Source organism: Trichomycterus rosablanca, chromosome 5, assembly GCF_030014385.1.
Source record: "Trichomycterus rosablanca isolate fTriRos1 chromosome 5, fTriRos1.hap1, whole genome shotgun sequence".
Classification (NCBI taxonomy): Eukaryota; Metazoa; Chordata; class Actinopteri; order Siluriformes; family Trichomycteridae; genus Trichomycterus; species Trichomycterus rosablanca.
The window spans coordinates 11896163-11919361 of record NC_085992.1 but is presented as its reverse complement, the minus strand read 5'-3'; the positions used below and the strand labels follow the sequence as shown (position 1 = coordinate 11919361).

The window sequence follows — 23199 nt, the reverse complement described above, 5'->3', positions numbered from 1 at the left end:
TCGGAAATACCCTGGACAGGTCATCACCAGGCAAACATATACACAGTCACAGTTAGAGCAATTTTGTATCTTTGAATAATCTGCCTGCGTTTCTTTGGATTGTGGGAGTAATCCAGACCACCTGGAGGAAACCCCCACGGACACAGGGAGGACCCAGATCGCTTCACCTCGGAATTGAACCCAGAAGCTTTCTGCTGTGAGGCGACTTGAATATGTGATATTCGAATGGTTTAACATTATTCAACGTGATATAAAACACAACACACTTTTAAACTTTATAATCTCACTTGTATTTTTTTAATAATTAAGTTGAGAGAAGTCGTAGACCACTTTTCTTAGCAAACTTGCTTTAAATCTGATACACTGGTTTTCAGGCATAAAATGCTTGTTTTTAATTATCTTAGTTAAATTCGGTGACGGTGTGATATTACTGTTGGACAACTTCGTTTTTACACAAAGTTTGTTTTATTTTATGAGCTACAAGCATTCGGTGTGATATGCAAATATAGTGTGAATTTGATTAAATCACAAATGATTTGATTTCTTTTCACATTAGTGTAAAGCGTCCGCCCACATGAAATGAATCAATTTCGTCATACAACAAGTCAATGTCATAAATCGCATACTAGTGCACTTAATAGTGTGTTCATTATTTTAACCATCACTGTCGTGCGGAACTATTTTACCACACTTTGTAGTACTCTTCTTGCAGTTTTGGACGCAGCCTTTCGGTGTGCTGTGTCAGAAATAGCTTCATACTCTATTACCCTACCAAGGGTGCTTTATCTCTTCTAAGAGACTGTAACTCAACACTACTCCCTAAGTAGTGCACTATGTAGTGAAGTCGTTGTAGCTTTTGACAGGCTCCCACAATCCTTTGCTCCTGTCCACGTCCCTCAGTGATGGCTGCGGTCGAGCTGGCAGTATCGGAACAGAAAAACCAAAACAAAACCGGACTGAGTAGATAAGTCGGTTCAGACAGCGTGTGGAATGTGTTTTATTAGTTTCAGATGATGTTTTTGTAATTATTTAACCTTTAAGTAATTACATTGACTTGATAGTTTTGATAATTGAAGGGCTTTTAGGCTAGTTTTGACTGTTCACCAGTCCCCTTAGCAGACTCGGTTTCTCCTTTAGCATTTAGCTAACAACTGTCGGCTTTGACATTTCAGCTCATGTCTGTTTCTGTATGAAATCTGTTGTTTGGTTCTTTAATTCGATGTATTATGTTTATATGAACTGAAAACAGTACAGATAAGTACAGGGAGGCGCTGAAAGTGAGTTAGTGAGTGAATCCGCTGGCCATGTCGTCCTGGTTAGGGGGTTTGGGTTCGGGGCTCGGTCAGAGTCTCGGGCAGGTCGGTGGAAGTTTATCCACTTTTACCGGACAGATTTCCAATTTTACTAAAGACATTCTACTTGAAGGAACAGAAGAAGTAGGAGGTAAGTGAAAATAAAACCACCATATGGAAACATGTTAGAAATAGTTTCTTAGTAATTATACTAATAAGATCTTTTATAATCCTCACACCTGTATAAAGAAACACTAATGAGCCAAAAAACATTAAGACCACTGCTAAAATGTGCATGTGAGGATGAGGGATCTGTTAAATTCAGATTCCTCATAGTTCCCGTTTTAAATACATCAGATCTGATCAGCTTAAGGTCACCTGAGTGACTTTAATAAGTCCAGGCGACTGGGTTCAGGTATCTCCAAAACAGCAAAGGGTGCTTGTAGAGGGATAAGCAACAAACCGTCCACAGGCTGCTGGGCAGCTAAGACTCATTGATACCAGCAGACATTTACATTTACATTTTTGTCATTTAGGAGATGCTTTTTTCCAATACACAGTACTGTGACAGTGCACTGTCTAAGCAATTAAGGGTTAAGGGTCTTGCTGAAGGGCCCAACAGTGACAACCTGACAGTGGTGGAGCTTGAACCAGTGACCTTTGGATTACTAGTCCAGTACCTTAACCGCTAGGCTACCACTGCTGTACATGAAGGCTATAGTGTGTAATATGGACCATAGAAGAGATGCTGTAACTCAAACTGCAGATCATTTTAATCTTAGTGATGAGGTGACCGCCAAAGTGCCCTTCCACATTTCTGTCCACCATCGAATCTTCAGTGGGCAGGCGGGCATCGGAAATCTGGTTTTCTCCCAGTTCATGTGGACGACCGGGCATGTGTGCATTTATTTGTGGAAGAGATGTATTGATGAGATGTATTAGAATATTTCTAAAAGTGTCAATATTCAGCACCATGTTGTTGGCTAATGTAACACTTCCTAACAGTCAGTGTTTCCGTAACTTCCTTAATTTGTCAATTCACAGTTGACCCTGTTAACACATGAATTCATGTTATATCATAATAAAAAGATTGAACAATCTAGGGATTCAAATGACATGTAATTGAATTTTGAATGGCATGTTGTGTATGTGCAATTCAGGGCTCTGAGTTTGTGCAGTGAAGTAAAAAGCCCAGCTCAGCACTGTCCAGAGTAAACTGTGTGTGTGTAAGTGTGTGTAAGTGTGTGTATGTATGTATGTGTGTGTGTGTGTGTAAGTGTGTGTGTGTGTGTGTGAAAGAAAGCTTATGTCCAGTGCTAGGAACTTTGATCTGTAGCTTCCAGCAGAGCAGAGATGCTGATAGATCATGAATCATTCCTAATTGTATAGATCAATGTGTTTCACACACACTTCTGTCTTAAGTCTAGTGCACATTACACAATAAAGTCACCTCAGATAAAACTTTATTTATTTTGTTAAATTAAATGACTTTTTCTCCCAATGTAGTCATTTTCAATTTCCCAATTGCAATTTATCTGCCACTTGCATCACTTTTGTGAACACCATTTCCATGTCTTTAAACATGTGTCCATTTCAAAGCCTCTTCTTCTCTTCTACATTTTTAAAGAGAGCGGTGCCGTGTACAGAGGGTCACGCTATGGCCTAGGTGTTTCTTTACTACTAATGTACTGCCTCGACCAGACACAGAGGTCATTTTTGTCTGTTTGATGTCTGGTCAGGTTGTTAGCATCTCAGAGCTTCAAACTGAGTAGCTCAAGCAAGGCATTAAACAGAAATAACTACAACTCACATGGTTTTATTCCTTTTGTACTTGAGCCTTACTTAAATCAATTTTCAGAGTTCAGCAGGATGTTGTTCCCCAAACAAACCCAGAATCAATTCTGGGTACTGACCCAAATATTAAGACCAAATCTGAATCTGAGAATCTTTATTACTATTTCATAAAGCTGAACTTTAGATTCACCTCAGATGTTTAAGGTATAGGGTGAATAACTGTTACTCTGTGGGTTTGTATGAAGGTCATATTTGAGTGCTGTGTCTTTTCTGGCTGATTGATAATCACAGGAACATAATGAGATATAGTCACACAGAAGCACACATTCTTTTGGCATGCCTTGTGTACATGTCTAATCTGATTTTTACATAGTCGCATTCTTCTAGCTTGCTGTGTACTGGGGTCTAAATCTATTGTATCCGAAAATTTCCAAAAATCTGATCTGATTTCTAAGCCAGTACAGTGGGTTGAATTAGTTTGAAAGCTCTTACCAGCACTGCTGTACAGAATTTTGATATACTTGATCCAACATTCTTCTTTCTTTTTACAACTAAATCTCACAACTTGACTACAATAGTCCAGTTACGCAAACAGCAAATGAGTAACTTTTTCCAGAGCTGCATCACAATTATTTTTAGCATTTCAGAAATAATATTATTATACTTAGAGTGTTAGTATTAGATATTACTGGACTGAAGTTGATTGGTGTTGGATTGGATTTGACATTGTTCTCTCACGGCGCATGAGAGGTGCAGGAGTTTATTAGGCATCTCCACTGACATGATTGGTGGAGTGGGGCATGGCGGAAGCTCTGCAATGGATCCGAGGTGTTCCTGCCTTGTGTACAGTGTTTTCCCATGTAACAAGACCTGCTGTGACCTTGGCCAGAATAAAGTGCTTACGAAAATAAATGGAAAAAACTTTTCCATACCATTCCACTGACTTCTATAATGTTGTAAACATTTGATGTTGACTGACAGTGCTGATCATCTGCATGAATATAGGACATAAACTCGTTTTGCCTCAAGCCACTGCATGACTGGTGAATTTGTTGGGTTGAAGTGTTTCATAATGCGTTTTTTCTTTCCATAGGCTTTTATGTTTGGTCGTTTGTTCTTGAATGTTCTTGACTCTATTTCAGATGCTACTACAGAGCTGCATGTCTCTAATTCAAGGCTGACGGAACTGGAGGCTGCACTCGCTGCACAGAGAGCTGAGGTGAGGTTTCTTTATATTAACCACAGCTAATTAAGAGTTAAGGGCTTGCTCAAAAGGCTCAATAGTAGCAACTTGGTGTTGGTGGGGCTTAAACCAGCAGTGTTCTGATTACTAATCCAATACCTTAACCACTGAACTACCTTGATGTGTATGGATGGTTTTCATTCCTAGTATGAACGGCTGAGAAGGATAAATGCAGAGCTGGAGGAGAAGTTGGAGGCATCTGAGATCCAGGTGAAGCAGCAGTCAGTGGAGTACAGGTCTCTACTACAGCAGAAAGAGGTGACACTCTCATTTCTTTTCTTTTGGCCTTATCACTGTTGTTTATGCAAATTTTGACTTGAGGAAAGAATGCTGTGAAAAAAGTACAATCTGCTTAAACTGCTTAATATGAACTGTGTGTGTGTGTGTGTGTGTGTGTGTGTGTGTGTGTGTGTGTGTGTGTGTGTGTGTGTGTGTGTGCGCACGCCTGCATCCAGGTGGACATCAGTCATCTAAAAGCCCGGCAGACCAGTTTGCAGGAGGAAGTTCAGAAGCTCCGCCTGTCTTCCCAGAATGTCCCCTCTTCCACTTCCAGTCCTGCCGTACTTCCAGTTACCACCGTCGCCACCACCACCAGTTCCTCTTCCTTTTTATCCCAGCCTTCAGTGGCCCACCATGGTTTCCACAGTGATGAGGTGGATCTAAGTGATGTGCTGTGGTCGCAGCAGGAAATCAACCGCCTTTCCAATGAAGTGCATCGTCTGGAGGCAGACGTGGGTCATTGGAGAAGAGTAGCTCAGGTACCAATGACAAAAAACATCTAGCACTTCACCTTTTATAGCTTTATCCACACTACAAGATTTAGTACTCGGTATCTGACCGCAGTCTGAAGCAACTGACAGAACAAAACAATGTCATAACACCCTGGACATCCCTGCTAGTCCATTACAGGGCCTCATTAGATCCCATTTTTAGCTCTCTGATTTTTGGCTTTTACATTATTTCTATTTTCTTTGTATTTGTATGTATTAGGCCTCTAAAGTTCCAGGAGCAGAAAATGGAGATCAGGGAGAAATCCTGAAACTACAGAGAACCATCAAAGTAAGAGCCATTATATTGTTGTGCAGTTTTAGTTTTGGTATTGGAAGGTTGAGCTGTTTTCTTTAGTAACACTGTGTTAGTATACCATGATGTTTGACTGCTACACAGATTTCTGATTTAAAGTATTTTTACTCATCACATTGATCACTCATCTGAGCTTCAGTTTATAGCCTAATGACAGTTGTGCCTTCTTTCTATTAGGAGCTGCGACAGAAAATGGAGCAGGAGGTTGATGAGCACCAGCACGAACTGGCAGCACTACAGGACGCCCATCGTCAGAAAATGACAGATATGGTTAAACGGCACAGAGACGAGCTGGGGGAGTATGAGGAGAGGATAGAGGAGCTGGAAGAGCAGATTCAGAGTGGTAGGGAACACAGTGCCTAAAATTCTTTAGTGTATATTTTAAAGACACAAACTTGTCCTGGGTGTGTCCCAGGTTACTGTAGGATTATTCCACATCATGGTGTCACTATCATTTCTAACTGCATTTAAAAAATTTTACCAAACCAAGTAGATATGAATGCAATTATTATATTGTAATAAAATGAAGCGGTGAGGAGATTAAATGTTGTTGGACACTTGCACCATGTAGTTGGTCTCTAGGTTCACATAACACCATGAACCTTCTCTAGTTGTAAGCCCAGCCTGAAATTCAAACCATTACTTAACACAAGCTCACTCCCCAAATAAATAACGCCACTAAAACATGTTTGGTTTACAAAGTAAAACGATATATTTACAATTTCAGGTTTACAAAGTAAAACCTCAAGCTCAAGGGGACACGGGCACTATCCAAGAACAGGCTGGAATTCACATAATGTGCACTAGGAATTCTGGACATGTGGTTCTACTGCTTGACTGGCAGGTTAATGAGTAGAATCGCTTGTGTTGCCTGAAATTCCTGCAGTATTTTGCAGTGGGTGCCTGATTCTGTGATGAATCACAAAACAACTGTGGAATCACAAACAGAAATGCTCTAATTAAACACCTCTACACTTTTATGTGACCAAATTGTAAAGTTTAATCCGAACTATTTTGGCTGGTTAAATGCATTGTTTAAAACAGGAAGATATTTGACTGTTTGTATGTAAATGCGTTTACCCAATGAGTCAGTGATTTTTGTTTCGCCTTTTCTTTTTCACTAGGAAGTGGTTCAATGCCTATGACTCCAGCATCACCACAGGATTCCTCCAAACACGAGGAGCTGCAGGCCACCATTCGTTCCTTTCGCAAAGAGCTTGAGCTTCAGAGTGCTAAGACTCTGGAGCTGACAGCCAATCTGGATGAGGCATGCCATCAGAGAGAGGAATTAGAACGTGAGAAGGAGGCATTCAAAGTAGAAAATGGCGAACTTTTGCACAACTACAGTCGTCTCCAGAGTTCTGTTAACGAACTTCAGACTCGAGTGCAGGAGCAGGAGAGCAAAGCTTTGCTGAAAGCCCAGCAGGACAATGAGCTCCAGGCTCTGAGAAAAGCACTTTCAGGTAACTAGTACTACAAAAAATGTTCTGTCATGTTACTTCTGTGTTAAAATTGAATGATTATTTGATCATACATTTCTTATCATCTCCATTTCTTCTGTTATGTTTTTTGTAGATGCTGAGAAAGAAGTGTACAGATTGAAGTCTCTCACTGAAGTAAGTCTTTCTTAGTAATTCTATTGTCTTTCTGATGTGCACATGAAGACACATAAGGATAAAAATCAGTAGGCAGTGCAGCTTTAGAGTCACAAAAGTCACAAAAAGAGTCACAAAAGTCACAAAATACCCAAAATAAAGTCCAAGTCAAGTCACGAGTCTTTAAGCTAGAGGCCATGTCAGTTTACAAGTCTTTATAAACAACTAATATATAAGTTTAAATACAAAACCAAAACAGATTAACTTTATGGACAAAATATAACTTTTTTTTTTACAGTAAGTGATTCTTTTCCTTTTCTTTATTTAAATTCTACATGTTTCTGTACAATTTTACTTACAAAAACATGACAATCTCTATTTGCAATATCATTTTTGCTTTGTAAAGTGATTGTTGTTTTTTATAACTTCAATAAGAACCTAAAGACACTAGGTGTGTCTGAATTTATTTGGCCCTGTAAATAACCATGTTAGAATATAGTTAATATGTCAAACCAGTGTAAGCTAAGGGTAAGGAGATGGAAAAATATAGCTGGAATGACAGCTAAGCAGCTAGTGTAAACTAAACAAACATATCTGAGTGTGTTTTCATATGCCTTCACAGATAGTCTCTGTGGTACAGATGCATATGGCCATCTCAAATACAGTTTTAATCAACAAAAGCAATTTGCTGTACTATAAAAGTCATGTTATCCAGTTAGCTAATGTTTACTAAGCTCACTGGTATCACAGGCAGTTTTGTTTAGGTGTTTGATGTCTGATGTCTGGTCCTGCTACTTGTTTTTTAGTTTGCTTTTTGTCTAAATCAGGTCGAATCTGCTGCAGAAGTTGAACATGCTGACATATTGGAGCTCAACACAATCATTGACACCCTGAGAAAAGAGAAAGAAGAGCTGGAAAGGGAGAAGGTTTGTTATTTGACTTGTTCACACTTTGATTGCTGCGACTGATAAATTGGTGAGTGATGAAATGTAAGGCTATTTTAAAATGGGATTTGTTTGATTGGTAGTGATGGCATGATAGATGTGTACAATGTTGCACTAACTGAACATACCAAGAACTACAGTTATATGTAGTTTGTGACAGGTTCATTTGCCTATTTGTATTTTTTTCATAGATATGAAAATATATTTGGTATTAAATATTTGCATAATCCTTTGATAACCATGTCACTGTTCATCACTCTGAGCAGGTGGCATTAGCAGACAAACTAAAGTTGGCGGAGAACAGAAGCGGTTCTGGTACAGTTGAGAGCTCTGAGGTTGCAGATTTAATGAGGCAGCTGGATCAGAGAGCGGAGGCTCTAAAGCAAGCTCAACATGACATTGAGACTCTTACAACAGAGCTAGAAGAACTAGACCGGCAGAACCAAGAGGCCACACAGGTTTGTCCCATATTAAACTGAGGATCAGCTTTACATTATATATACTGCAGTGTAACTGTAAATGCAAATGTATTAATAATAATAATTATTTTATTAAGGTGACTTGCACTTTGTGACCTGGTTCATTATAATGCTGACTATAATTGACTAGGGAGGCAGATTGTGCTATTCTGTTCACTCGGAGAGCCTGGCCAATCAGCTTTTAGCTCCTGGGCACAAACAGTTTGTCATATAGGTGGGGCTTGGCTTGGCAAGGTTAAGATTATAGGGTGGGCCGTAATTTCGCTACACCAGTTTTAAGCCCCAATCATTTATTCTAAAATTGGGGCATCTTTATGGCATCAGCTTATAAACAATGTTTAATGATGGTCAAATTATTTAAAAAAAAGGTTAGTATATTAGGTTCCTGTTAAGTCCAGAAATGCACATGTCAAGCTAATTAATCAAACCTGATATTATTTAGCTACCAATGACCCAGACATTTACCATGTTTGTTTTTTTGTGTTTGTATTTAGCATCTCATCTCTTTGAAATATCAACTTGTTGCACAAAAATCTCAGACAGAATCTGAGGTCACTCATCTAAAATCAGAACTACATCAAGAGTTGGAGGCTCAAAAAGAGAAGCTCAGCCAGAGTGCCTTTACCCTCAACGACCTACACATGGGAAAACAGCAACTGGAGGCCACTGTAAAGGAACTGAGAGACAAATTAAAAAAATCTCAAGAGCTCGGCAAAGAGGCACGCATAGAGGCTTCGGACTTAAAAAGGCATCTGCAGGAAAATGAAACTCGGCTGTCTGCACTTCGTGAAGAGCTCAATCGAGCAGGGGAGCAGGGTAAAGAAGTACAGGGTCAAATGAAGGTTTTGGAAGAGAAGGATAAAGAGATCCAGGATTTGAAAAATGAACTAATGGAACTACGAGTATCTTTTGAGAAAACATCATCCATAGACTTTGAGTTGAAGATAGAGAACCGGAAGTTTAAAGAAGAAAGTCTTCAAGCTCTTGAAAGAGAGAAGAATCTAGAAAGGCAGCTACAGGATAGCCAGGCCTCTCTTAGTAGGTTGGTTTTGAAGAAGGACACTCGCATTGAGGCCTTGAAGCTGGAAAAGAATCAGATAGAAGGAGAGCTAAGTCAAGCCGAAAGTCGACTGTCTGATCAGGCCAAGCAGTATCAACACACCATTGATGAGCTAACCAGAGCCAGATCTATGGATGCCTCTGCTTTACAGATGGAACATGAGCGAGCGGTGAAATTAAACCAAGAAAAAGATCAAAAGATTGCAGAACTAAGGCGTGAACTTGAACAGATGGTTAGCGACCACAAAGACACAACCGAGATGTTAGACATCACTGTGGCTGGACAGAAGCAGCTCACTGAGCTTCTACAGGAGAAGGATGCCTTTTCAGAATCACTTAAAGCTCAAGCAAGTGATGCTCAGAAGGAATTAGAGGACAGAATCATCCAAGCAAGACAAGACACTGATGCCCTAAGAAAGACAGTTGAGGAAAAAGACAAGCAACTAGGGACCATGAAGGAAAAGAACAGTCATCTGAAAGAGGAAATTGACCGTCTGAAGGACCAGCAGAGCCGACCGCAGACAATGTCTGAACCAAAGACATTGGATATAATCACAGAGCTGGAGACTGAGGTTTCACAGCTTAAGGCATCTAGAGATAGACTTGAGGAAGAAGCAAAGTCTTTGAGGATGACATTGAATCAACAACAAGAATCCCTTTTACAATCACAGCATGCTTTACTAGCACAACAAAACGAACTCGACCAAACTCGGTCAAGACACGAGCAAAGCATGCTTAACTATGATAAACTAATTGTCGCTAAGGATGAGGAGATTGCAAAGCTCCAGGTAGAGATTGAAAGTTTCGGTAATCAAAGGCAAATTCAGCCTCAGAGGGTAGACATCCTTCAAGAGGTGAAAAGTTCTTCTCTTAGTTCTGAGAACGGCAATGAGAAGCACGACTTGTCGAAGGTAGAGATCGAAAAACTTGTAAAAGGCATCAAGGAGAAGGAGACTGAGATCATCCAGCTCAATGAGAAGAACCTTTCCTTGACCAAACAGCTGGATCAGCTTGTAGTCTCTCGTGATGAACTCGGCAAACTTTCACAAATGGTACGGCAGAAAGATCTCGAAATACAATCACTTCACGCTCGAGTTTCAGGTGGACATAGTCAGGATGTTCTGTTGCTCCATCAGCAGATGCAAGCGTATGCAGTGGAGCGAGAACAAGTGCTGGCTGTACTAAACGAGAAGGCACGTGAAAACAGCCAGCTGCGTACGGAATACCATCGTATCATGGACATAGTGGCAGCCAAAGAAGCTGCTCTTCTCAAACTTCAACAGGAAAACCAGCGCCTCTCCACCATGAGCGATCCCTCCGGAAGTCAGGAAATGTTCAGAGAGACTATCCAAAACTTGTCCAAAATCATTCGGGAGAAGGATATCGAAATTGACGCTCTTACCCAGAAATGCCAAACCTTGATCACAGTTCTTCAGTCGTCTGGAGAGTACACTGGCACCAGTGGCTCAGGTGGTGTGAGCAGCAACCAGTTCGAGGAACTCTTGCAGGAGCGAGACACCCTCAAGCAACAGGTGAAAAAGATGGATGAATGGAAGCAGCAGGTGATCACCACGGTCAAGAACATGCAGCATGAATCTGCCCAGCTTCAAGAGGAGCTTATTAAACTGCAGGGTAAGGTTTCTGCTGATAGTAATTGCAGCTCCAAACTTTCAGTCGACTACACCAGGCTCATTCAGAGCTACGAGCAGAAGGAGAAAAGGCTAGGTTTTTTGAGTCAAGAACTTGCTCAGGTACAGCACACCATTAGCCAGCTCAGTAGCACTAAAGAAGTCCTGCTTGGGAAGCTAGATAGTGTCACCCAGGTTTCAGACGTTCCTCTACAATCAGTTCAGCCTGTTGGGCATCATGTTGCCGTTGCACCTCCAAGTCTGCAGGGAGCAGCACCGGTAGTTCAGGACGAGAACTTGCGACATGAGCTGGAGTCGTTACGCAGAGCGCTTGCTGAGAAAGAGAATATGATAAAAACACTTCAGGAGAACAATCATCGATTGTCAAATTCAGCAGCCTTGTTAGAAAGTGAGCAAAGAGACCATGCAGAGGAGCTCAGACTAGCACGGGAGAGGATCGACATGCTTCAGAGGTCTCTTCGGGAAAAGGACCTGCTGATTCTGACCAAAGGAGACCAGCTGAACAAGGTGAGTTTAAAGGATATGTAGCTTTCCCTATCATGGGAGTTTCCATGGAGTTTATTTATCAAACTTAGCGAATGTTTACTTAAACAAGGCTCTTCAATAAAATGGTGCCATTTTGGTTGAGTAGGGGTTTCAGTAAGCAATTGTTGCTTTGTACCATGTAAGTAAAGTGAAGGTTCTACAAAAAATAGTTTTTTTTTGTACCAGATTATTTAGATTTTTTAGCCTAAATGTTAATATGGTTAACAATACTCATGCTTCAAACAACGTTTAAGGTTATTGATATTTAATGTATGTACAACGAGCCAAAGCATTATAACCGCCCTTCAAATATGGCGTCAAAACGGCTCTGACCCGCAAAGGCAGGACCCTACAAGGCATCTGAAAAAAGTGCTGTGTTATCTAATACCAGGACGTTACCAGCAGGTCCTTCAACGTCCTACAGTGCATGCTGGTGCATCTATTTCACAGATAAACATAAATGCACACTTGCCCGGCTGTCCACATGATCTTAAAGAAAACCGGATTCCTCGGACCAGTTGGCCTTCTTTCATCGTTCTTCACGTCCAGTTCCGATGCCTGCATTCCCATTGTAGGTGATTTCGATGGTGGACAAGAGTTTGCATGGGCAGTTTGACTGACCTGCTACTACATAGTCCCGTACACAGAAGGACTTTGCTGGTCCATTGGAGCCTATGAGCATACTTTGTAGTTGTGTGTGAACCAAATCTTTATGGACAGCTGACTAGGTTGAAATCCCTCAGGTCTTTATGCTGATCAGATCTGCTGCATTTAACACATGAACTACAAGGAACTACCATCAGCCCAACATTTAATTGATCCCTCTCCCTCACATGCACCAGTGGTACCATATGGTCATTGTCAAGCTTGTTATTGGGGGTGGTTCTAATGTTTTGGCTCATCAGTGTATATTTAATTATTGGATTTATTTTGAATCTGTAGACCTGAACATATGCAAAAACTTTTAAGCTAAGACACTAATTAGAAACTAATAGCCTTGAAATAATTGCTTCCAAACAATTTAATTATACAATTAAACAGTTAACATTCCACAGTCTATCTGTGGAATGAAGTCTCATTAAAGACAAGATTGATTGTTGGTCTGTTCAATCTTTCTTCTCCTTGTTTATCCTACAGGTCAGCGAGAGTTTGCGAAATCGGGAAAACGATAACGAGGTTCTAAAACAGGCTGTTACAAACCTGAAGGAACGTGCGCTGATCTTCGAGCTGGATGTGAAGAAGTTGAAAGAGGAGAATGAAGCAGTGACTGCTAAATCACGAGAGAAAGAGACAGAGTTTCGTGCCTTGCAGGAGACCAACATGCAGGTATCGCTCATGCTACGAGAACGAGAGTTCCAGTGCAGTAGCATAAATGAGAAGGCTGCAGCCATGGAGAAGTTACTGAAGGACAAAGAAGACGTAAGTGCAAATGTGTAACTGTCAACATGCACATTTTCTTTAACCTATAAAAACTCTATAATCTGATGCTTCATTGTGTGTCTGTATTAGGGTAAGAGTGGGGAGTTGAACCAGTTGCTGAATGAGATGAAGTCCATGCAGGAGAAGGCAGTAGCATTCCAGCAGGAAAGAGACCAAGTGATGCTGGCTCTTAAACAGAAGCAGATGGAGACGTCTGCCTTACAGAGTGAGGTAAGATTGCTTATTACACAGGAATAAAAGAGAGACTAAGACCCTCATTTTTATTATCATTATTACTGTAAAAACGGGGTTAAATAGCAGTGATATTTGTCACTTCTGCACTATGATTAATTAACATGCACGAAAACCACTTCACTTCATGCTCCACTTCTTAACACCCAGATAGACCAAAACATACAGACCACCCAGCTAACATAATCAGACCCACTGTAACATGGACTGCAATGTGTTTGGTTAAGCATTTGAGGAATATAATAAACATAGTATGTTAGTTTGAATCTGTAGGGCTTTTAGAAATTCAAAAAACTGATCTCTCATACAATTTCCACTTCTTTTTTTGGCTGTTTGGTGTAGCTGCAGCACACTCGTGATAAAGAGCAAAGACAAAAGGTGGAGTTGGAACGGCTGCGGAATCACCTGCTGGAAATTGAGGATTCATACACACGGGAGGCACTCGCTGCCGAGGACCGAGAAAGTGAGCTCAGACGCAGGGTGGCATTACTGGAAGAGAAACTGATGTCATCCACCAGTGCTGTTGAGAACGCCAGGTAACTGGACTCAATAAGCTTTCTTATTCTTGTTTGTTTACAATCCTTGATGTATAACAACTGAAAATGACTTTTTTATTCCCCAAAAGTGAACTTCATGCTAAAAGGCAGCTGTAAATGAATTATCTTCTGTGAAAAGTTTATATAATAATTTATCTTCTGTGTTATTTACAGCATTAACTTAAGCAGAGTGTTACTTTATGCAAATAAAGACCTAGGGCAACATGGCCAATGGAGTTGAGTGGGACAATGGGACTTCCCCCAAAATAAAGCTTCATTATTGCTACTGTTTAATCTTTTACTGCTTGTTATTGTGATCAGTGCTCGAAGTGGGCTGGTACTCAAAATTTTACTCTTTGTGTACCGTGACTTTGTCTTACGTGCCGGCACTTCTCACAAGCTTTGAGTACTCTTTTTTGCCCTTTTCTTGCCCTTTTCATAATAGACCTGGTCGATTCATAATGATAGTGTATATAAACTGCATTGCCCAGGGGCCACTGCATGATGCTTGCCTTTTCCTGTTTTATTCACAAGTCTAGTTCAAGACAAGTAATAGTAATGCTAGCTTAAGTAACGTGTAGTTCTGACCACACACTACACTGGCTAATGTAACACGATATCTGCCATGTTAATACAGGTTTACACATTATTTTATTTTATTTTTTATGTCCTACGTCCCTTACTCGTCTTTTTTCCTTTCTTTTGGCCTTCTTGAGCTCACATTGACCCTTTTAGTCAGCTGAAATCTTTTTATGTACCCTCACTCCCTGTCTGTGTTTGGTTGCAGTCAGCAGGCCAGTCTGCAGGTGGATTCTCTGCAGGAGCAGCTGAACATGGTAATCAGACAGAGGGATGAGGCGCTACTACAGTTACATGCTTCTCAGGAACAAGTCAACCAGTACGCAGTATCCCTCTCCAACCTGCAGATGGTGCTAGAGCAGTTCCAACAAGGCAAGGCACACACTACAACCTCCTCATACTTGTATAGTGAGGACGTTGGATGTAGAGCATCGTATCTGTAAACATTTCGGTCATGCTGGTCCTTTTGAAACTGACAGTGATAGTAAGTTGACACTGCCTGAAAAAGAGATGACAGAGCTCTTTAATATTATAATGCTAAGTGACTTTTAGACCACAGAAATTTGCATCTTTTTAGACATTCTTCATGTTAAGGTTATGATGCTCCTGTTACAGCTGCAGAAAATAGGATTAATATTTTAAAAAGAATTTTAAGGATTGGGATGCGTGTGTGATAACATCATTGTATTATGCGACCATAAATATGAATATAAATGTGTAAAATAGCCAATAGTGCTGTAAACAAACATCTGATAGTAAAGCTTTGTCCCTGCAAATTTATCAAATCAAATTTGTCAAGTTTCAATTCCAGTGGTACAGACTTGGGTCTTTGAAACAACCTTATTAATGACTAGATAAAACAAATGCTCTACTATTTTAATGTACAGAATAGATCAAGTCAGTAAGGATAATCTCAGCTCAATTTCTCTTCCGCTGATTTTAACATGAGCTTACAGTAAATCAGAAAAGGTTGGTGCTTGCAGATGTAGTGCAGATTTGAACCCAGATATCTTTTCTACATGCAACAGAGGAGAAAGCCATTTACTCAGCAGAGCTGGAAAAGCACAAGAAAGAGAAGCAGGAGTGGAAAAGGAAAGCAGAGAGTCTGGAGGACAAAGCCTCCGCCCTGCAGGTATTATCAACTTTATCTTTTAGAAAAAGCTGTAGCACTGTTGCCTCACAGCAAGGGTTCAATTCCCAGGTGGAGTGACCCAGGTTCTTTCTGTGGGGAGTTTGCATGTTCTCCTTGTGTCTGCGTGGGTTTCCTCTGGGAGTTCCGGTTTCCTCCCACAGTCAAAAGACATGCAAGTGTGGTGAATTGGAGATACAAAATTGCCTGTGATGGTGTTTTAAACTTAAACTGATAAATCATGTGGTAAAGTGTAAAACATGATGTTAAAATCCAAATAAATAAATAAATAAATTCATTATACAGTATTTCCATCAGCCTTGCTGCTTCAGTGTGAAATGAGACTGTTGTTGGTGTAAAGGTGCACTTAGTAGATTTATGCACTTACATAGTCAGATATATAAACTTTATATGGTTTATTGCTTGATGCTGCTCAAAAAAACCACTAAAGGACTTTAAGTGTCTGTACTGTGACTGACAAGAGAGATGTGAACACAAACAGTCAAGTCCACAGACAAGACCTGTGTTATCCTAGGCATGCTTTTGATCAGAGAAATATTGCTTTGATCCACATTCCAATAATAACATATGGACCAGTGCATCTTTAAGGGAAAACGGTGCAGAGTATTTGTATAACCCTGGGTTTTTTCTTGCTAAAGTTGAACCTCGATGAGGCAAATGCTGCACTGGAGTCTGCATCCCGCCTTACTGACCAGCTGGACTTGAAGGAGGAGCAGATAGAGGAGCTAAAGAAACAAGGTAAGAACCTCCTTTCGTGCCTTCTAAAAACTACATGTCGGAGGGTGGGATGTAGTGACCCGTGTCTCCTTGATCAGTCTGGATGTTATGCCAGCGCCAGCAGATACATAACCAGAAATTGAAAATGGCTAAAAAAAGAAAACATCCAGAGAAAGAAATGTTGATTTCTAGCTGGCACTGCAAGATACAAAGACTGCAATTTAATAAAACACAGTTTTAATAGTAGAATTTATTTTCCTCTCTCCAGCCATTAAACTGAGCATTATAGACATGGTTCTGTTCTGGATACAATCTATTCAATGTACAACACTAGGTGCATGAAAGGAACACACCATTGACATGGTACCAGTCCATCACAGGGCATCACACACATACCCACTCAAACAAATTATATACGAGAGATCTTCAAAAAGTTTCCGCACTTTTACATTTTCGTTGGAAGTGTTGAGGGTGGGAGGAGTAGTAATTGGTCCTGTCTGAGAGATGCTCAAAGAAGCTTTAGGGGAAGAAGATTTTAATGTGATGATGATGTGAAAGCAGCAGTGCATCAGTGGCTACACGCTCAACCAGAAACATTTTTTGTAATGGCATTAAAAAGTTGGCACGACACAATGCATCGGAAGGTGACTATGTAAAAAAGTGATGTAATTTGAATTTAATTAAAATTCTTAATAAATAGAGTTTTTAAAAGTGTGGAAACTTTTTGAAGAACCTTTGTATTTACTTATTTAAACCTGATGAATTGGAAGCATAAAAGTGAGTAGTCGACCTTCTGCTGCACACACCTCTGCTTCACACAGACTCAGGGAATACTTTTAAAAAAATCTACAGGACCAGACGGGCCAAGGATCAAACCCAGCTGTGTGTGTGTGTGTGTGTGTGTAAGCCAAAAACATAACATCACAAACCAGACCTGTTCACACCATTACCACTGTTATTATTATAAATATTTCACCCTCTTACACACACAAGCCTCGTGTGTTAAATATCTAGAGTATGGACATTTGTGATATCATGACAGTTAACATAACATGGTCTTGTGCACACACACAAAGACATTCCAGAGAGCTGCAGACATTACTCAGGTAACAGTTTGTTGTATAAATAATCCTCTTAAAGAGTTGCAGTTAGAATCAAACACTGCCTGCTTGTAGAAGGGATGACAGATTTCCTTTACCATGCCCAAACACAGTCAACTCAGGATTCTGTGTGTGTGTGTGGATTGCAGTGGAAGCAAGGCAGCAGATGCTGGATGAAGCCCAGCAAAAGCTGACAGACCTTCTCAACAGCACAGAAGGCAAAGTGGACAAGTAAGCAAGGAAAAAGCAACATTCCAAAAACATGAAATATAATAATCTGAAAGTCCTGTCATGACTTGCATCCTGATCATAAATATCCAGCTAACACTGCTGTAGCTTCCATATGCTGCTTTCAAAACCTCTTTCTTCTGCTTCTTTTTGATTTTTTTAGAGTCCTTTTAAGAAATCTGTTTTTGGGCTATTTCCACACCCCGAAAAGCAAACGCTCTGAAGTACTAAGACTTTTGGGTAATGTGCTTGGATTAGAGCCTGCAGAAGTGGATCAGGTGGGTTGATGCTATATCATGTCTAAAAAATATGCATTTTTAATTCATAAAAGCCAGACAAAACCGTATCATGATTTATCCCTGTTCAGCCAAAAGAGCATTTCTGAGGTCTGGCACGATGTCTGATAAGAAGACCTGGCTCTCAATCAACATTCCAGTTCATCCCAAAGGTGTTTAGTGTGTTTGAGACCAGGGCTTTGTGCAGGCCAACTCAAATTAAGCCATGTGAAGCTGGTTCATGTCAACATATATAAATAATTCTTGTTGTCTCTCTGTGTTACAGAGGAAAATCAGCTTCATTTAAGTGCTGCTGGAACATTAGTGACACTGTCCACAATCAAGCAGGCTCTACATTGCCAATGGCCCTGCTTCAAAATGCTATGTTAGGCCTCGACTACAGTTTGTTGATAATTAGGTGGACGATAAAAAGCCAACGCAGGCCCAAGCCCATGACAATGTGAAGCTTGCTTGACTGTGAACCGTGTCACCTGTCTGTTAGCAACTTATTAATTTTGGATTACATCTGACCATCTAGACCCATTTTCTTTTTAGCATTTTGGTTTTCTTTCCAAACTTTGTTAAGAGACCACCCTTATGTGTATTTTTAATGGTACCCTTCAAACTAGTCCTGATTTATATGGGCACAGATAAGTCACCAGATGTGGGCAATCATATTTAAGAATATGCAGTAACACCGAGCATTATACTATCAATTTAATCATTTTAGTTGCTGACAGATTTTTGAATTTGGGAACCTACACAGACATGATTGGCTGTGTTTGTGGGAAGGGTGTATTATGGTTGAACGGGTTTTTTTTGCTGCTGCAATTGCGGCCTCTGCTGACTGGCACCTGCATGAGAGACTGTGGATTTACAGATAGAATATAGTGACTCTCCCTATGCACTAATGCTCTCTGTAAGACTCTGTGACTGAAAATGTGTCGGATGGGTCACGTGATAGTCTGTGACTCTCCTCGGTTTGATGGAGGTCTGCAAAAATGCAAAAGTAGAATGTTTTTACCTACTATTCATATTTTAATTCAGATGTTAAGGTTCACGCGCAGCCTTTGTACAGACGTATAGATATTACTTGTCCATCATTATTAGCCTGTTATTAAATGATAGGCTTGCAGCTAGCCAAGAGGAGAAGGAGAAAAAATGCAAATACACACACAAACCAGGGAAGCAGAAAACGCCTTCATCTTTACTGAATCATCTAAATAAAAAGAGGAACACAAGCAGGATGGTAGGTGATAGATGGACATCTGGATCGGGCATCTGTGATCAGACATTCTTCCGATCAGGCTTTATTTAATAGCGCTCTCCAGATCCTTCTGTTTCATCCGTATTTTCCATTTCCTGTCTTTTTCTCTCCTCTTATACTCTACATCATAAATTTTCCACTCTAAGTGGGTGTGTTTATGTCTGGAAGGAAAAATTCCTATGTAACCCAAAAATCATACTTTTATTTTTCAACTCTTTTAATATGACATATAAAAATTGGTTTCATATGGAGTTGGATTAAAATTTCCTTTCACTAAAACAAAACCATCATAAATAGTTAAGACTACTTTTTCCTTCAAAATGTAATAACCAGCCATATGCATGTGAAAAAGTCTTTCATCTGCTGCACATCAAACCCAGATTAGTCTGTTAGATAGTGCTGCCTGATTCATTATTCCAGAACTCTAGACCAGAAAACAGTGGAGTTTCAAAGGAATGGAAGGTCAGGAGATACCTTCAGCCTTGAACAGGTGAATAGGGTTGAGATCCCCTACCATAGGGTTGCTGGAGTAACCACCACAATCAAATCTCAGGCGTTGATGTTGACTTGGTGAAGTGTCCAACATGCTTAAAGGGCTGTGCCTGAGGGAGGGAGCATACAGGACTTCATTGCTTCTACTGTGTGGATGATTTGATGAGCGCATAGTGTGTTCCTGCTTGGATGGTACTGGATCTTTGCTCCTCCACTTCTCAGCTCTTCTTGGGCAGTGCAGGGGTTAAGAAGAGAAATGCATTCGAGGAAATGCCAATGCCTTAATATTTTTTGTAATTTGTGTCCCTTTAATTTTAGATGTTGGAGGAGGAGGAGGGAAGGAAAGGGATGACTGGTTGGGTCTCAGGCTGGTTAGGAGGCGGTAGAGGGGCGCAGAGTGTCCCTACCACCCCTCAAAGACCAACACACAACCAAAACCTTAATGGGGTAAGTTTTTTTCTCCTCATTCACAATAAGACTTCAGTACATGCATGCATGCATAGTTTCTTCAGCCTGACAGGTGCTTAAAGATCAACATATCTGTGTGTGTGTGTGTGTGTGTGTGTGTGTGCAGTCTTTCTCTGAGATGTTTGTTAAGTTCCTGGAAGTCGAGTCTTGTCCTGCAGCTCCTGCACCCAAACTGCCCATCAATGACATTAAGCCCCTCTCTCTACCACCCACTCATCGCCAGAGTTCATCCAGCGCTTCCGCAACAGGTGCCACCTGAACCAGTTACATTTAAGTGGCATCAATTCCATGTCTCTGTTTTGAATCTGTCATTTTAACACACTTTTTTTCTCGCCCCTGTGTCTTGGCACTCAGGCTCATCGAGCACCGCTATGCGCCACATGGACTCGAACCTGTTCCTGGCACCCCGTTCTGCGGCCGTTCCTCTGTTAAATGCCGGTGGAGCAGGGTCTGCAGGAGGGCACCTGCTCATGAAGCCCATTTCGGATGCTCTTCCCACCTTTACACCCGTGCCTGTGGCAGCTGAAGCCAGCGCCGGCGCTGTCCTCAAAGACCTGCTCAAGCAGTGATTGGCCAACCATGCTGCCGCACAACGCACTTTAGGTTTAGGAGACACTACACCATCCCTGCCGGAAGGTGCTTCTGACTGATTACTTCTTCCACTGACACACCAGAAGGGCAGAAATCTACATTATTTCATTCAATTCTTTTGACATTATAGCACATCCACAGGCATGTTCACACGCCCAGTGGGAGCGAAAGATCTCATTGAATCTCACAACTGTATGTTTGTGTTTTTCCAGCAATGTTCCACAATCCAAGTTTGTCACTCACATTCATCTAAAACATCAGCAAACTTTGAAGGTGTACACGTACTGACTTGCCAGCTGTATCTTTGTTAAAAAAAGGCCCACAGCAGGACCACACCTAACAGTTCTGAAACACTGTAGACTGAATTAAACACTCGCACTTGCGAGCTCGATTGGCCCCTGAGCTCAAGTGTTGGATGCATCCTAAAAGCTAGGACTCTTCTATTTTAAACAACTTCAAGATTAACATAGTCAGATGCGAAGGTTTTCTTCCACCCCAGGTTAAACAGACAAGCAAAAGAATAAAAGCAACACTAAGGGTTTAAAAAAAGAAAAGGAAATGACATTGCGTTTTCTCACAGACATTTTGCATTCCCTCACAAAAAATTATGTGGCTCAGCCGTAAAACACGCTAGCACACCAGAGCTGACATTTCGAAATTGTTGGTTCAAAACTCAGCTCTGCCATGCGGCTGGGCTGGGCACCTACATGAACAACAATTGGCTGTTGTTCATACAGGGTGGGAGCCGGACAGGGAACTCCTCATAACTGAAGCAATTACGACATCTGCTGTCGAGGAATAATGTGTTGATCAGAGTGTGGCTCTCCGTACACAAAGCTGATCCGCATATAAACTTGTGCCTCGCCTCGTGCCGGTGAAAATATGCAGTCTGCAACTGCACACACACCTCTCAGTCAGGGCGGGGATCAGCAACAGTAGAGAGGAAGCGTAATGCAATTGGGTAATTGGATATGCTAAAGTCAGGAGAAAATATTGAAAAAATTAATTAATAGTCAATATCATTACTTCGAGGTGTATACTATAGTTAAAACAGATCCTAACTGGAGATTATTTGGACATACATGAAATAAATGTGCATTCCAGCTGCAGCGTCCTTTTGCTAATGTTAGCTACAATTACAGCAAGTTTCAAACAACTGCTGAATAAACTCAAACTCAAAGCTCTAACGTAGGCATTGTCATTAGGCAGCTTTGGCTTTACATATGCTTGCTGGCTGACGAACACATATTGTGTGTGTGTGTGGTTGTGGGAATGCAAAACATTTGCGAGGGAACGCAATATCATTACTTTTTTCTGTATAAAGAAGAAGCAGTATCCAAACTGTTGTTCCTTTTCCTTAATGGATAATGTGCTCAGAATAGGCAGAGGGGGCTTGTCATGTTAAGAATAGCTAGATGTTATCACAAGGTGTTGACCCTATACATTGGCTGAACTTTACCTGCAGCTTTGGTGCTGCTGTGTAAGCAGGATTGTTTATTAGGGGTTTGTTATCAATATCAGTGCCTGCTTTTCCTTTTTCTATGCCGGCAGTGATTTATATGATGAAAAACGGCCAATTGGTTCCCAGATGTCTGTGGGATTTTAGAGTTTTTCCACATCTGTAAAAATGCACTCTGTTTTTTTATATTCACGTTTCTTTGTAGACTGCCTATTTGGTGTGTCAGTTACTTTGATAACTGTAATGAACAGTAATGGTTTGACAAGTGGACATTAGTCTTCTGCTCCTTGTTATAAATATGTACTTAATGAGTGTAAATCATTTGCACTTTTTACTATTCTGAGGGTTCACCAGTCAGAAAAAGAGCTGAAGCGTGGATGTATAAATCAGTGTGAACAATTACAGTTTAAAGCTCTTTGTGTAAAATTATCTGTAAATTTTGATTAAAACTTGATTTAGGAGGAAGATTGTGCCAAATGCTTTTGCCCTCCTGTAAAAAAGAAAACTTATTTATGGACATGGGGTGCATCAGTAATTATCAATCAACTTCTGTTAACTTTAATATGGTTGACTTTGAAAAAGGGCAATAATTAATTTGAAGGTTTATTTTTTAGGGTGGGGTGGGTATAAGGGCTACTGTGTTACATTTGGTTCATGTCTGTTCTCCAGTATTTGTAACTTTTGTCAGAAATAAAGATCTCTGTATATGCAAACGTGTATTTGTTTTATTCTCTCTGCCGCTTGTGGCACTCTTGCAGTGACGACATCTCACAGAGAGCCGTACTACAGTGGTGTTCAACACCATTAACCTGATAAATCTCTGTTTTTAGTAGAAGTGATATTTCTACATAGCAAATAATTTACTTGAAAGTGTAGTAGAGTAATCAAAACAAAACAAACCCAACAATTAGGACATGCATGCCGCTCATTCTGAGTAATTGAAGCATTGATTGACAGGGGGTTGTTCAAAATAATAGCAGTGAGGAGTTCAATTGGTGAAGTC

At 40.6% G+C, this 23199-nt stretch overlaps 1 protein-coding gene across 1 annotated transcript; it reads left to right on the top strand.

The window, feature by feature from the left end:
- The first annotated feature begins 1110 nt into the window (after nucleotides 1-1110).
- On the top strand, nucleotides 1111-22901 carry trip11 (thyroid hormone receptor interactor 11). The gene is made up of 22 exons (XM_062995711.1): nucleotides 1111-1443; nucleotides 4229-4305; nucleotides 4477-4587; nucleotides 4785-5087; nucleotides 5320-5388; nucleotides 5590-5755; nucleotides 6537-6875; nucleotides 6988-7028; nucleotides 7835-7933; nucleotides 8218-8409; nucleotides 8925-11645; nucleotides 12801-13082; nucleotides 13173-13313; nucleotides 13677-13870; nucleotides 14658-14821; nucleotides 15478-15581; nucleotides 16238-16337; nucleotides 17566-17647; nucleotides 17808-17922; nucleotides 19997-20125; nucleotides 20253-20394; nucleotides 20501-22901. The coding sequence occupies exons 1-22, from the start codon at nucleotides 1305-1307 to the stop codon at nucleotides 20713-20715; spliced, it is 5925 nt and encodes a 1974-aa protein (XP_062851781.1). The 5' UTR covers nucleotides 1111-1304; the 3' UTR covers nucleotides 20716-22901.
- The last annotated feature ends 298 nt before the right edge of the window (nucleotides 22902-23199 follow it).

Bases quoted from the DNA above. Each gene is read 5' to 3' on its own strand.
- trip11 (XM_062995711.1), top strand. From the start codon at position 1,305: ATGTCGTCCTGGTTAGGGGGTTTGGGTTCGGGGCTCGGTCAGAGTCTC. The intron at 5,389-5,589 runs GTAAGAGCCATT...TCTTTCTATTAG, and splicing joins AACTACAGAGAACCATCAAA to GAGCTGCGACAGAAAATGGA. The intron at 6,876-6,987 runs GTAACTAGTACT...TGTTTTTTGTAG, and splicing joins TCTGAGAAAAGCACTTTCAG to ATGCTGAGAAAGAAGTGTAC.